The sequence below is a fragment of the Schistocerca cancellata genome, chromosome 7 (assembly GCF_023864275.1).
Source record: "Schistocerca cancellata isolate TAMUIC-IGC-003103 chromosome 7, iqSchCanc2.1, whole genome shotgun sequence".
Taxonomy (NCBI): Eukaryota; Metazoa; Arthropoda; class Insecta; order Orthoptera; family Acrididae; genus Schistocerca; species Schistocerca cancellata.
In genome coordinates, this window is record NC_064632.1 from 539,682,288 (window position 1) to 539,695,245 (window position 12,958).

Consider the following 12,958-nt stretch of genomic DNA (forward strand, 5'->3'; position numbering starts at 1 on the left):
AGCTTTGTTGTGTATTCTTCAATCACATGAGTGATTTAACTCTCTTCCATCAGGTGCAAGAACTATTCTAAAGACTCCAAGATGCATTCAAGTAAAAAATGTAATTCCTGGCCAGTACTGCCACATTGAAATTTCAAACCAGTTAAAGAAAACGTTTGCTAGTGCACAACATATTTTCAGTTCTTTACAGCATATTGATTTAATGATTGGAATTGACGGATTACCTTTATTTCACAGTAATAGCGGTGAGCTGTGGCCAGTTTTAGGCTCTGTATTAAATATTCCATCCTTGTCATCAACTGTTTCTCCTATTGGCATTTATTGTGGATTAAAGAAACCCAGTAGTTGTTTTGAATTTCTAAATGATTTTGTAGAAGAAATTGTTGGCCTAATCAGGAATGGTTTAATTTGTAATGGCAAAAATATAGCTGTCAGGATCAAGGGAATTTGTTGTGATGCCCCTGCCAAAGCTTTTATTTTAGGCATTAAAGGTCACAACGGATATTTCTCGTGCACCAGATGTAAATAGGAAGGGTCTTTCTTTGATAATAGGATGACTTTTCCTATATTTGACAGTCTGCCTCGAACCCATGAGGGATTTATAAACAAAGAAGACGCAGAATTCAATACTGGTGACACCCCATTGACCACCATACCTAGTCTGCATATGGTATCATCTTTCCCACTTGACTAAATGCACTTAGTGTGTTTAGGGGTAATGAGAACAATGATTTATGTTTGGATGTTTGGACCTGCCCCTTTAAAACTACCTAGTAGAATTATTGATAGTATAAGTTCTAATTTATTATCTCTAAAAGCAAGCATTCCAGTAGAATTTTGTAGAAAACCCCGAGGTCTTGATGAAGTGAAAAGATGGAAAGCTACAGAATTTAGGCAGTTTTTGCTTTATACTGGACCACTTCTATTGTACGATATTTTGTTGCCTGAACAGAAAGAAATTTATTACAACTTTTTATCTCTCCATATTGCCATGACCCTACTCTTCAGCAAAAAATTTTGTTATCAACACCAGGAATATGCCAAAGGTCTTCTTCTTCATTTTGTACAAACTTTTCAATCATTATATGGGCAGAAGTATATAACACACAATTTTCATGGACTGATTCATATTGCTGATGATATATCAGTATTTGGCCCTTTAGATGGATGCAGTGCCTTTAAATTTGAAAATTTTTTATTTTCTCTGAAGAAATGTGTTAGAAAAGAAAATAAACCTTTGCAGCAAGTTGTGAAACGTTTAGCTGAACTTTCTAACTCCACCATTAGCCCAGTCAGTGACAATGAAGTCAATAAACTTTATCCAATTTTCGAATGTCAACATTATTCTGGACCTGTTTTTGATGGTTGTAATCCTGATCAGCAGTACAACACAGCAAAATTTCAAAATTTTAAAATAACTACATCAACTCCAAACTCATGCTGTATGATGAATGATAGAAGTATTGTTATTGTTGAAAACTTCATCTATTCCAATTCCTTGTGTACAATGGTCATTCTTTGTAAACAGTTTATGACTGTTTGTGATTTTTTTGGACTCCCTTTTTGTAAAAGTTCAGATGTTAATATTACTGTTGTATGAATTATGTCTGATGTACACATAAGACCAGTCTCTGACATTAAGGAGAAACTGGTGCTTTTAACACTAGGCAGTAAAAATGTAACACTACCTCTGCTGCATACATAAGAGTGGATTAATGCAAGTGATAAACAATTCCACAGGATTTTCTGAAAAATTATCAGGAAACAAACTAAAAACTTTGGGAAACATCCAGAGTTTTATTCATCCACAAATTTATCCACGTAATAAGAGATGTCATGTATTTTATTGTTTGTTGTGTAATTTAATAATATATTGGACTAAGAGGTTATTTTATTCTCTTTTAAAAATGTTTTAAAAAATCAATGCTGTAAATATTGAAAAGTTCGGGGACCTAGCTAATTAGATACTAATTTGGTCCTAATTTTGAATTGTTTTATTGCCATTCTGAAAAATTATCTGGAAACAAACTAAAAACTGTGGGAGACATCCAGAGTTGTATTCATCCAACTATGTTCATTCATCACTCTCACTAGTCATGCTCATTCAGTGAACATATTAACCATGTGCTTATACTTTACCAGCTGGCTATATTTTTAAAAGTTCTGTTGTTGGAGTTTAATTTTGAAATTTATCTCCATACATCCAGTATTAAAATTCTGAAATTTTAAACCCAAAATAAAAAATAAAATACTTAAAAATATAACCAGTTACAGTATATAACCTCCCTCATGTCTTAAAATACTATCCTATAAATTTAATTATTTACTATAGGTGTGTTTAAGTATAATGAAGTACTGAAGGTGTGTGCATGAGTACACACAGACAAAGTCTGAAATCAAAGTCAATCATTCATATATTTTGTTCATTTTAATTACTGATGTTTTGTTTTTGTATGGGTTAGGAAATGGAACTGACAAATGAAAAATACAAATTTGCCATAGTAAAATTTCCTGAAGAAGATGATGCTCTAGGAATAATAGCCTTATGCTGGATTCAAAATGATGGGACCACATGTTTATACCCACCTGTGACCACTGATAGCAAAAGAAATAAATTATTGAGGGAAGAAGCCTTACCATTACAATCCTGGAGTTCTCATACGATATCTTTAATGAAAAAATATGGTAAGTAAACTAGTTTTAAATACTATAGGCTTAATTTTACAATAGCCGACACATGCATAGCTCAGACTCGACCAATGTTGGCAACAGAACTTTCTTCCCAGGAACATTGTTAGCTAATAGGGTGATAGAGGACAAGGGTATTACATCGAGAACCTGTCAACCATAGAGGAGGAACAGCATGAATTCACTTTTCAAAATGTGCCACAAATTCAGAGTGCTATGTTAAAACAATGTTGCCAACTTTCTGCACTATGCATGTTGGCTATTCTGAAATTTTACCTTACCTAATCTAAGTAAATCCTAATGTCATTTGATCTCAAGAACCTAATGTTATTAAAACTCAGTTACATATAGTTTGTCAGTTTGAGTTTTTTTTTCTTGAAATCTGTCAGATCATATAAATTTATATCTAAGCTTGTATAAGTGTGACAAATAGAAAAATTGTATTATTCACAGTTTAGTTTTTGGAAAAACCTTCTTTTTGAATTTCCTACAATTTCCATCAAAAAATATGTATTTTATTATTACATAGGTCAAACTGTGCAAAGTTCACTTTCATAAAACAATTTTAGTGATGCAGTACATTTGAATTAGGCCTATAGTTACTTTGAGCCTGTTGTGGCAATTTAATGTCATGAATTACCAGTAAATGTATTTATGATTACTGACAACTGTTATTGCCACCAATAACTTTTGACAAGGCTATTTTCTCTATGAGATGAAATTGCAGTTAGGGCTGTACACAAATTAAATTTATTCTTTGTATGAATTGTAGCAACATACACCGACACAAGAGAGCATCTTCGAAAAGCTGAAGAAACATCAAACCTCGAAAGTGAAGAAGAAATTGGGGTGAAGAGAAAAAGGAAGGCAAAAGACATAATGTTGCCAGGAGAAGAATCGAGCGATGGAGATTACATGCCGAAGAAAAAATGTAAGACCAACCGTGTCACAGTTCATCCGTATCCATCTCTTTATTCTTTTTCAGCTTCATTCTCATCCTCACTATTTACTGGTATGGAAGTTCGTGAAATGTGGTCTTCCATCCCTCCAAATTCATTATCTCCTAGGCCTAGTTCATTCTCCAATGCCAAAATTCCTCCAGCACCACTTGCTTCAGCACCACTTTCCTCAGCACCACTTGTCTCAGCACCACTTGCCTCAGCACCACTTGCCTCAGCACCACTTGCCTCAGCACCACTTGCCTCAGCACCACTTGCCTCAGCACCACTTGCTTCAGCACCACTTGTCTCAGCAACACTTGTCTCAGCACCACTTGCCTCAGCACCACTTGCCTCAGCACCACTTGCCTCAGCACCACTTGCCTCTGCACCACTTGCCTCAGCACCACTTGCCTCAGCACCACTTGCCTCAGCACCACTTGCTTCAGCACCACTTTCCTCAGCACCACTTGCCTCAGCAACACTTGCCTCAGCACCACTTGCCTCAGCACCACTTGCCTCAGTACCACTTGCTTCAGCACCACTTGCTTCAGCACTGCTTGCCTCAGCACCACTTGCCTCAGCACCACTTGCTTCAGCACCACTTGCCTCAGCACCACTTGTCTCAGCACCACTTGCCTCAGCACCACTTGCCTCAGCACCACTTGCCTCAGCACCACTTGTCTCAGCACCACTTGCCTCAGCACCACTTACCTCAGCACCACTTGCCTCAGCACCACTTCCTTCAGCACCACTTTCCTCAGCACCACTTGCCTCAGCACCACTTGCCTCAGCACCACTTGCCTCAGCACCACTTGTCTCAGCACCACTTGCCTCAGCACCACTTGCCTCAGCACCACTTGCCTCAGCACCACTTGCCTCAGCACCACTTGCCTCAGCACCACTTGCCTCAGCACTACTTGCTTCAGCACCACTTTCCTCAGCACCACTTGCCTCAGCACCACTTGTCTCAGCACCACTTGCCTCAGCACCACTTGCCTCAGCACCACTTGCCTCAGCACCACTTGCCTCAGCACCACTTGCGTCAGCACCACTTGCCTCAGCACCACTTGTCTCAGCACCACTTGCCTCAGCACCACTTGCCTCAGCACCACTTGCTTCAGCACCACTTCCTTCAGCACACTGCCCGAGAAAAGAAAAATCTGCACCACTGGGTAAGTTTTTGTGTTATTTCTCTGTTAAATAATATTAGGCCTAGCAGTGAAACCCATTTTGTGTACAGTGTTTTCTTTTATATAACTAGCATCATAGATTATATAATGGTAAGACAGAGATTTAGGAACCAGGTTTTAAATTGTAAGACATTTCCAGGGGCAGATGTGGACTCTGACCACAATCTATTGGTTATGACCTGTAGATTAAAACTGAAGAAACTGCAAACAGGTGGGATTTTAAGGAGATGGGACCTGGATAAACTGAAAGAACCAGAGGTTGTACAGAGTTTCAGGGAGAGCATAAGGGAGCAATTGACAGGAATGGGGGAAAGAAGTACAGTAGAAGAAGAGTGGGTAGCTTTGAGGGATGAAGTAGTGAAGGCAGCAGAGGATCAAGTAGGTAAAAAGACGAGGGCTAGTAGAAATCCTTGGGTAACAGAAGAAATATTGAATTTAATTGACGAAAGGAGAAAATATAAAAATGCAGTAAATGAAGCAGGCAAAAAGGAATACAAATGTCTCAAAAATGAGATCGACAGGAAGTGCAAAATGGCTAAGCAGGGATGGATAGAGGACAAATGTAAGGATGTAGAGGCTTATCTCACTAGGGGTAAGATAGATACAGCCTACAGGAAAATTAAAGAGACCTTTGGAGATAAGAGAATCACTTGTATGAACATCAAGAGCTCAGATGGAAACCCAGTTCTAAGCAAAGAAGGGAAAGCAGAAAGGTGGAAGGAGTATATAGAGGGTCTATACAAGGGCGATGTTCTTGAGGACAATATTATGGAAATGGAAGAGGATGTAGATGAAGATGAAATGGGAGATACGATACTGCGTGAAGAGTTTGACAGAGCACTGAAAGACCTGAGTCGAAACAAGGCCCCTGGAGTAGACAACATTCCATTGGAACTACTGACGGCCTTGGGAGAGCCAGTCCTGACAAAACTCAACCATCTGGTGAGCAAGATGTATGAAACAGGCGAAATACCCTCAGACTTCAAGAAGAATATAATAATTCCAATCCCAAAGAAAGCAGGTGTTGACAGATGTGAGAATTACCGAACAATCAGCTCAATAAGCCACAGCCTTAAAATACTAACACGAATTCTTTACAGACGAATGGAAAAACTAGTAGAAGCCGACCTCAGGGAAGATCAGTTTGGATTCCGTAGAAATACTGGAACACGTGAGGCAATACTGACCTTACAACATATCTTAGAAGAAAGATTAAGGAAAGGCAAACCTACGTTTCTAGCATTTGTAGACTTAGAGAAAGCTTTTGACAATGTTGACTGGAATACTCTCTTTCAAATTCTAAAGGTGGCAGGGGTAAAATACAGGGAGCGAAAGGCTATTTTCAATTTGTACAGAAACCAGATGGCAGTTATAAGAGTCGAGGGACATGAAAGAGAAGCAGTGGTTGGGAAGGGAGTAAGACAGGGTTGTAGCCTCTCCCCGGTGTTATTCAATCTGTATATTGAGCAAGCAGTAAAGGAAACAAAAGAAAAATTCGGAGTAGGTATTAAAATCCATGGAGAAGAAATAAAAACTTTTAGGTTCGCCGATGACATTGTAATTCTGTCAGAGACAGCAAAGGACTTGGAAGAGCAGTTGAACGGAATGGATGGTGTCTTGAAGGGAGGATATAAGATGAACATCAACAAAAGCAAAACGAGGATAATGGAATGTAGTCGAATTAAGTCAGGTGATGTTGAGGGTATTAGATTAGGAAATGAGACACTTAAAATAGTAAAGGAGTTTTGCTATTTGGGGAGCAAAATAACTGATGATGGTCGAAGTAGAGAGGATATAAAATGTAGACTGGCAATGGCAAGAAAAGCGTTTCTGAAGAAGAGAAATTTGTTAACATCGAGTATAGATTTAAGTGTCAGGAAGTCATTTCTGAAAGTATTTGTATGGAGTGTAGCCATGTATGGAAGTGAAACATGGACGATAAATAGTTTGGACAAGAAGAGAATAGAAGCTTTCGAAATGTGGTGCTACAGAAGAATGCTGAAGATTAGATGGGTAGATCGCATAACTAATGAGGAAGTACTGAATAGGATTGGGGAGAAGAGAAGTTTGTGGCACAACTTGACCAGAAGAAGGGATCGTTTGGTAGGACATGTTCTGAGGCATCAAGGGATCACCAATTTAGTATTGGAGGGCAGTGTGGAGGGTAAAAATCGTAGGGGGAGACCAAGAGATGAATACACTAAGCAGATTCAGAAGGTAGGTTGCAGTAGGTACTGGGAGATGAAGAAGCTTGCACAGGATAGAGTAGCATGGAGAGCTGCATCAAACCAGTCTCAGGACTGAAGACCACAACAACAACAACTAGCATCAGTGACCAGCTTTACCCACCTGCTTCTAGTAGCAATAGTGTGAAGTGGGTCAGCACAGATACTTATGCCAGAATGTGTGTAATACAAAAACTACTACCTTTTTAAGGCATATTCTACGGAATACACGTTATGTGTGTTATGTATTTCAATTTAAGCATAGAAATTTAAATACTAACAATTTTTCAATTAATATTTATTTTCTGAAACATTTTTTGGGTTTAGTGGCTGCAAAGAAATTTAAATCAAAAGTAGATGCTATTACGCTTGCTAAATGCTAAGTAAACTTGAGCAATCATCCACCTATGTTGTAGATGTTGAGCAGATCTGGCTCATTCTTGGCCAGTTACAAGCTGCAGCAGGTAGCCAGTCTGAGGAAATCTCTCAGCTGAACAGAAAAATTGACCTGTTATTGGCTCGAGGATGTGTCAACAGTACTTATCAGGAGGCGGATGAAAGTAATGAGCAGGCACTAAACAGTCTCCCTCTATCATCAATGGAAAAATTTGATGAATTTGAGGAAAATTTGAAACAACAGGAATTCAAAAGTCTTGTGGTAATTTGTCTAAATATTATTTTATCATAAACATTTAGCAATTTCATTAATGGTCCTTGCTAGAAAACAGATTTTTTGACTTAACACGAGGTATCACACTCATCTACACTCGCAATTCATTCATATTTATTTAAAATATGTACTCACATGTGTTGCCAGTGTCTTAATATGAAAATATTGGATTATTTGTATTGTTTTGTTTCTTGAAGAATCTTAATGATATAACAGCTTCATCAAGAAAATTTATATTTTCAGGTGAAGTTACTTGCAACCCTTGGTGGTAAAGATGCAAAATTGTTAATGTTCAATTGTATGAAACGGTGCCTGACGTCAGAGATAGGAATGAAGTTTTCATATACAGGAAGGCCTCCAAAAGACAAGACGAAAGAAAGGAAAAGCGCTTTCTGTTCAACCTTGCTTTTTGCAGCAATTCAAAGTAAGCAAAGACTTAAAAAATATGCTTCTTTGGTTTATATATCATGCGCATTTTTTCCAAATGCGAACTTCAAATTTGTGACTTCAAAATGTTTTAAACACTAATATATAAACACAAATATATAGACAGTGCTATGCATCATGAGACCAAGTGCCATTACTTAACGTTTCCGATGTGAGCGCATTTAGTACTGTTGAGTAGGTACTTGCGGTGAGATTTTTGTACTAAAATAAAGAACACTAACCCTTCTTCGGTCCAAAAAGTTGAGAAACATTAATAAATACATATATTTTAAGGGAATGCAGACTTTAGGTTCCATTGTGCCACATATGACATATGGTGTTTCGACCACTGATGCATAACACTATTCATATAGCCTTCCCAAAAAAGATAGATAATACCTTAATATAGGCCTCAACAGAATTAAATTTTCAGGAAGAATATAGATTAGCATTGGCATGGTTTTTGTGAAATTTGGTAAGATTCCACCTTGTGGATCCACCCCATTGGCCTTAAAAGTTGCAGTGTTTATCTTATGCAGAAAAATTTGTTTTGATTTGATCATATTATTTGGATATTTCATTTAAGTTAAGAAAACAACTGATTAATTCATACTTTTAGTATTATCAGGAAAGTAGTTATGTTTCATTGATGTTCAATGCGTTGGTTGATATTAATCAGATGTTTACAGGGTTTAGAGAAATAACAGCTTATTTGAGAAGAGAATTTTCACAATGCTATGTGCACAATCCTCGTTGGTGAAAATCAATAGTTTACAGGCTGGCCTGATACAGTGGCTTTATAATTTCAACTTTGTAAAAGTAATTTTTGTTCCAGTGTAAATCTCTAACACTTTCCACTACTTTTAATGATAAACTCACTTATGTTTTCAGGTTCAGTCAGAAAAATATTTCCTTTGACAACCAAAGAACAGTTTAAAACCAACATAGGACACTGGCTTCAACAGTCAAAAAACAGAAGTCAAACCCCACGGTAAGACTACACTAAATTAGAATCGGTGATGGCTTAATTTTGTTGTTCCCTAGGTGAAATAATACTGCAAGGCCTACTGGTACTTCTTACTTTTATTGTTATTTGTAATGTGGCTAAAATCTAATAAAAGGCAATATTAAAATATGACAAGGAGAACATTTTTTGTTCTTTTACATTGCAGTTCGACTTAACTGGTAATTTCTTAAATTTGTTTCGATGTCATCTTTTATTTTATTTTGATTCAGTTTTACTCACCAAAAAATAATTGTGGATAGAATAAAATGTCTACATTTTTTCTAAACAGTAGTTTCCTTATAAGCTTACAGTATGAGGTGTGTATGATTTCAGGTAATTGTTTCTTTATAATCCAGATTAAATGGCCCTGAAACTATTAGAAATAGTGATGTGTGGCTTCTTCAAGAAATCATCACAAAATTACCCAAATGTCATCTTTACTTTAAAAAGTTATTTTTCTAATATGGGGCATAAATTATATTTAGGTTGATTAGTTTCAACTTTTTACATTTTTTATGTTTAGGTATGGCTAACATTTTCTTTTACCTGTTACAGGACCATTATACTGGCAGAAGCCAGTGATTTTTGATCCTGCTCTGGTCTGTGTGCTGGGGCCGGAGGGGCTTCCGAATAATTAAGTTTTAAAATAAAACAATTTCAAACAGTTTGAAAATAAAAATTTTTAAAGATATATGTCTTCATAATTTTGTCACACCATTTCCATTCTGATATTTATTTAATTAATTAGGTTCAGCAAATTCAGATTAATGTTTGTATAGCTTAAAACAAGCTGTAAATACCAGGCTGTATTCCACATGTGTAGATACAGCTGGAGCCAAGCTTGATAAGTCAAGCTTGAAATATAGCTTGAACTCTGCCAACTTTGATGTTTGTTTCAAGCTTGAATCCAGCTAACAGGCCTGCATATTCCAGCTTTGATCAAGGTTATATACTTGAACTTTACAGCTGGAAACAAGTTTGAAACCGGCTTACTGTGCTATCTGGGATGAGTGAGGCAGCGGTGCGTTGATTTTAAAAATGGCCCTACCAATGTTCATGATGAGCATTGCAGTGGCCTTGTGACTGACAAACAGAATGAAAATCAACGACAGTATTCATGAAAATCGCCGTGCCATGATTACGGAACTTTCGAAACATTTCCTCCAAATTTCACAGACTTTGGTGCATCAAATTGTGGTGGAGAAGCTTGGTTACCACAAATTTTGCGTTAGGTGGGTTCCAAAAATCCCAACAGAAGACCACAAGAAACAGAGATTGGCTGCAGCACTGACCTACCTCGAAGATTATGAAAGTAATGGCAGCAAAGTTATCGACCGTATCGCAACATTGGATGAGACTTGGGTTAATCATGTCAGTTATCAAACAAAAAGGCAGTCATTGGAATGGGGACTCAAAAATTCTCCCAAGAAAGAAAGGAAGTGTCTGTAAACGTTGTTAGCAAGAAAGATCACGGTTACTGTGTTTTGGGGCCGTAAGGGAATGATTCTCGTTGACTTCCTTGAAAGTGGCGTAACAATTAAATCAGAGAGGTATCTTCAAACACTGAAAAAGTTAATGTGGGCGATACAAAACAAGCATCGGGGAAAACGTAGCTCAAAAGTTTTGTTTTTCCATGATACTGCACGTCCACACACGGCCAGTCGACCCAGATCTCCTATGTGCTTTTGGATGGGAAGTGTTTCATCATCCACCATACAACCCAGATCTGGACCAGAGCGACTACCACCTCCTCCCAGCAATGAAAGCATGGCTCGCTATACAATCGTGACACCGAAAAAAAAATTAAATGAGCATGTGGCATCGTTGGCCGGGAGGCCTCTATTCGGGGAAGTTCGGCCGCCAAGTACAAATCTTATTTCATTTGGCGCCACATTTGGGGACTTGCTAGCTGGTGATGAGGATGAAATGATGATGAGGACAACACAACACCCAGTCCCCGAGTGGAGAAAAATCTCCATCCCCACCAGGTATCGAACCCGGGCCGACTTGCATGGGAGGCGAGCACGATACCACCCAGCCAAGCAGGCATACCATGATCCCAAATTGAATGTCAATGTAAACCGGTGCTTGCAATCACAGGTGGTGGATTTCTACAGAGATGGTATTGAAAAACTTGTGCCACAGTATGAGAAGCGCTTTAGTCTCAGGTGTGTTAACTTAGAAAAATAGCTTAAAAGTGTACCTTCCGATAAAATTTGGTTTTTCCACATTCGTAATTTTAAAAAGTTTTTTTTTTTTTTACTTTCAAGATACTGCTCATAGACCTGAAGATGATCCAGAGTGATCACAACGTGTCATTTGATTTAAAAATGGTGCAACTGAGACTGAACAATAATTGAGAAATACTTGAAATACCAATACAGTTGCTGATTATCTCGAGATGAGTATGTCGACTACAGTGAGAAAGAAAACAGTTTACTAAAGAATCGTACAGTTACCACACATTCAAACTACGGAAAATCGAGAACAGAATAATGACAATATTGTGTAAAAGGATGGACTGATACTTATCATGCAGAGGAGATGCTGAGTCCCAGACAGGCACAATAAAAAGACTGCTGAAAATGTGAGCTTTCGGCCAAAAGGCCTTCTTCTCAAGCAGACTGTGGCCTCAGAGGCCGGAGACAGTGCTCAGGTGTCCCTGTGCCGTAGTTGTGTGAATGCGTGTGTGTTGTCTAGTCTGTCTAACGCAAGAATAAAAAATGCAGAGTAATGCCCCCAATTAGTTACCAACAACTAAGCAGACTCAAGCACTGGTCAGTTGAACAACAATGTCCAGTACTTAGCACTGTTCTAGGCAACTGTATTATCTCCCATATTAAATATCGATCGTTTTCAATTGTCTTGATGGCGAACATCTTAATACATTCATGCAACTATTAAAAAACAAGTGCACAATAGTGTATGCATTTAGGAAAAGAATATTCCCCTGTGAACACACACATATACACTACTGGAAATGGAAAAAAGAACACATTGACACCGGTGTGTCAGACCCACCATACTTGCTCCGGACACTGCGAGTGGGCTGTACAAGCAATGATCACACGCACGGCACAGCGGACACACCAGGAACCGCGGTGTTGGCCGTCGAATGACGCTAGCTGCGCAGCATTTGTGCACCGCCGCCGTCAGTGTCAGCCAGTTTGCCGTGGCATACGGAGCTCCATCGCAGTCTTTAACACTGGTAGCATGCCGCGACAGCGTGGACGTGAACCGTATGTGCAGTTGACGGACTTTGAGCGAGGGCGTATAGTGGGCATGCGGGAGGCCGGGTGGACGTACCGCCGAATTGCTCAACACGTGGGGCGTGAGGTCTCCACAGTACATCGATGTTGTCGCCAGTGGTCGGCGGAAGGTGCACGTGCCCGTCGACCTGGGACCGGACCACAGCGACGCACGGATGCACGCCAAGACCGTAGGATCCTACGCAGTGCCGTAGGGGACCGCACCGCCACTTCCCAGCAAATTAGGGACACTGTTGCTCCTGGGGTATCGGCGAGGACCATTCGCAACCGTCTCCATGAAGCTGGGCTACGGTCCCGCACACCGTTAGGCCGTCTTCCGCTCACGCCCCAACATCGTGCAGCCCGCCTCCAGTGGTGTCGCGACAGGCGTGAATGGAGGGACGAATGGAGACCTGTCGTCTTCAGCGATGAGAGTCGCTTCTGCCTTGGTGCCAATGATGGTCGTATGCGTGTTTGGCGCCGTGCAGGTGAGCGCCACAATCAGGACTGCATACGACCGAGGCACACAGGGCCAACACCCGGCATCATGGTGTGGGGAGCGAT

The 12,958-nt window shown here is 39.4% G+C and overlaps 2 protein-coding genes across 2 annotated transcripts; one reads left to right on the forward strand and one right to left on the reverse strand.

Moving 5' to 3' along the window:
- Window positions 1-3,659: 3,659 nt before the first annotated feature.
- On the reverse strand, window positions 3,660-4,893 carry LOC126092887 (protein rtoA-like). The gene is made up of 2 exons (XM_049908617.1): window positions 4,888-4,893; window positions 3,660-4,769 (listed from the first exon to the last, which is right to left on the reverse strand). The coding sequence occupies exons 1-2, from the start codon at window positions 4,891-4,893 to the stop codon at window positions 3,660-3,662; spliced, it is 1,116 nt and encodes a 371-aa protein (XP_049764574.1).
- Window positions 4,894-7,420: 2,527 nt separating this feature from the next.
- LOC126092888 (uncharacterized) lies at window positions 7,421-9,735 on the forward strand. The gene is made up of 4 exons (XM_049908618.1): window positions 7,421-7,702; window positions 7,958-8,138; window positions 9,032-9,131; window positions 9,702-9,735. The coding sequence occupies exons 1-4, from the start codon at window positions 7,421-7,423 to the stop codon at window positions 9,733-9,735; spliced, it is 597 nt and encodes a 198-aa protein (XP_049764575.1).
- Window positions 9,736-12,958: the final 3,223 nt, after the last annotated feature.

Bases quoted from the DNA above. Each gene is read 5' to 3' on its own strand.
- LOC126092888 (XM_049908618.1), top strand. From the start codon at position 7,421: ATGCTAAGTAAACTTGAGCAATCATCCACCTATGTTGTAGATGTTGAG. The intron at 7,703-7,957 runs GTAATTTGTCTA...TTATATTTTCAG, and splicing joins AGGAATTCAAAAGTCTTGTG to GTGAAGTTACTTGCAACCCT. The intron at 9,132-9,701 runs GTAAGACTACAC...TACCTGTTACAG, and splicing joins AACAGAAGTCAAACCCCACG to GACCATTATACTGGCAGAAG.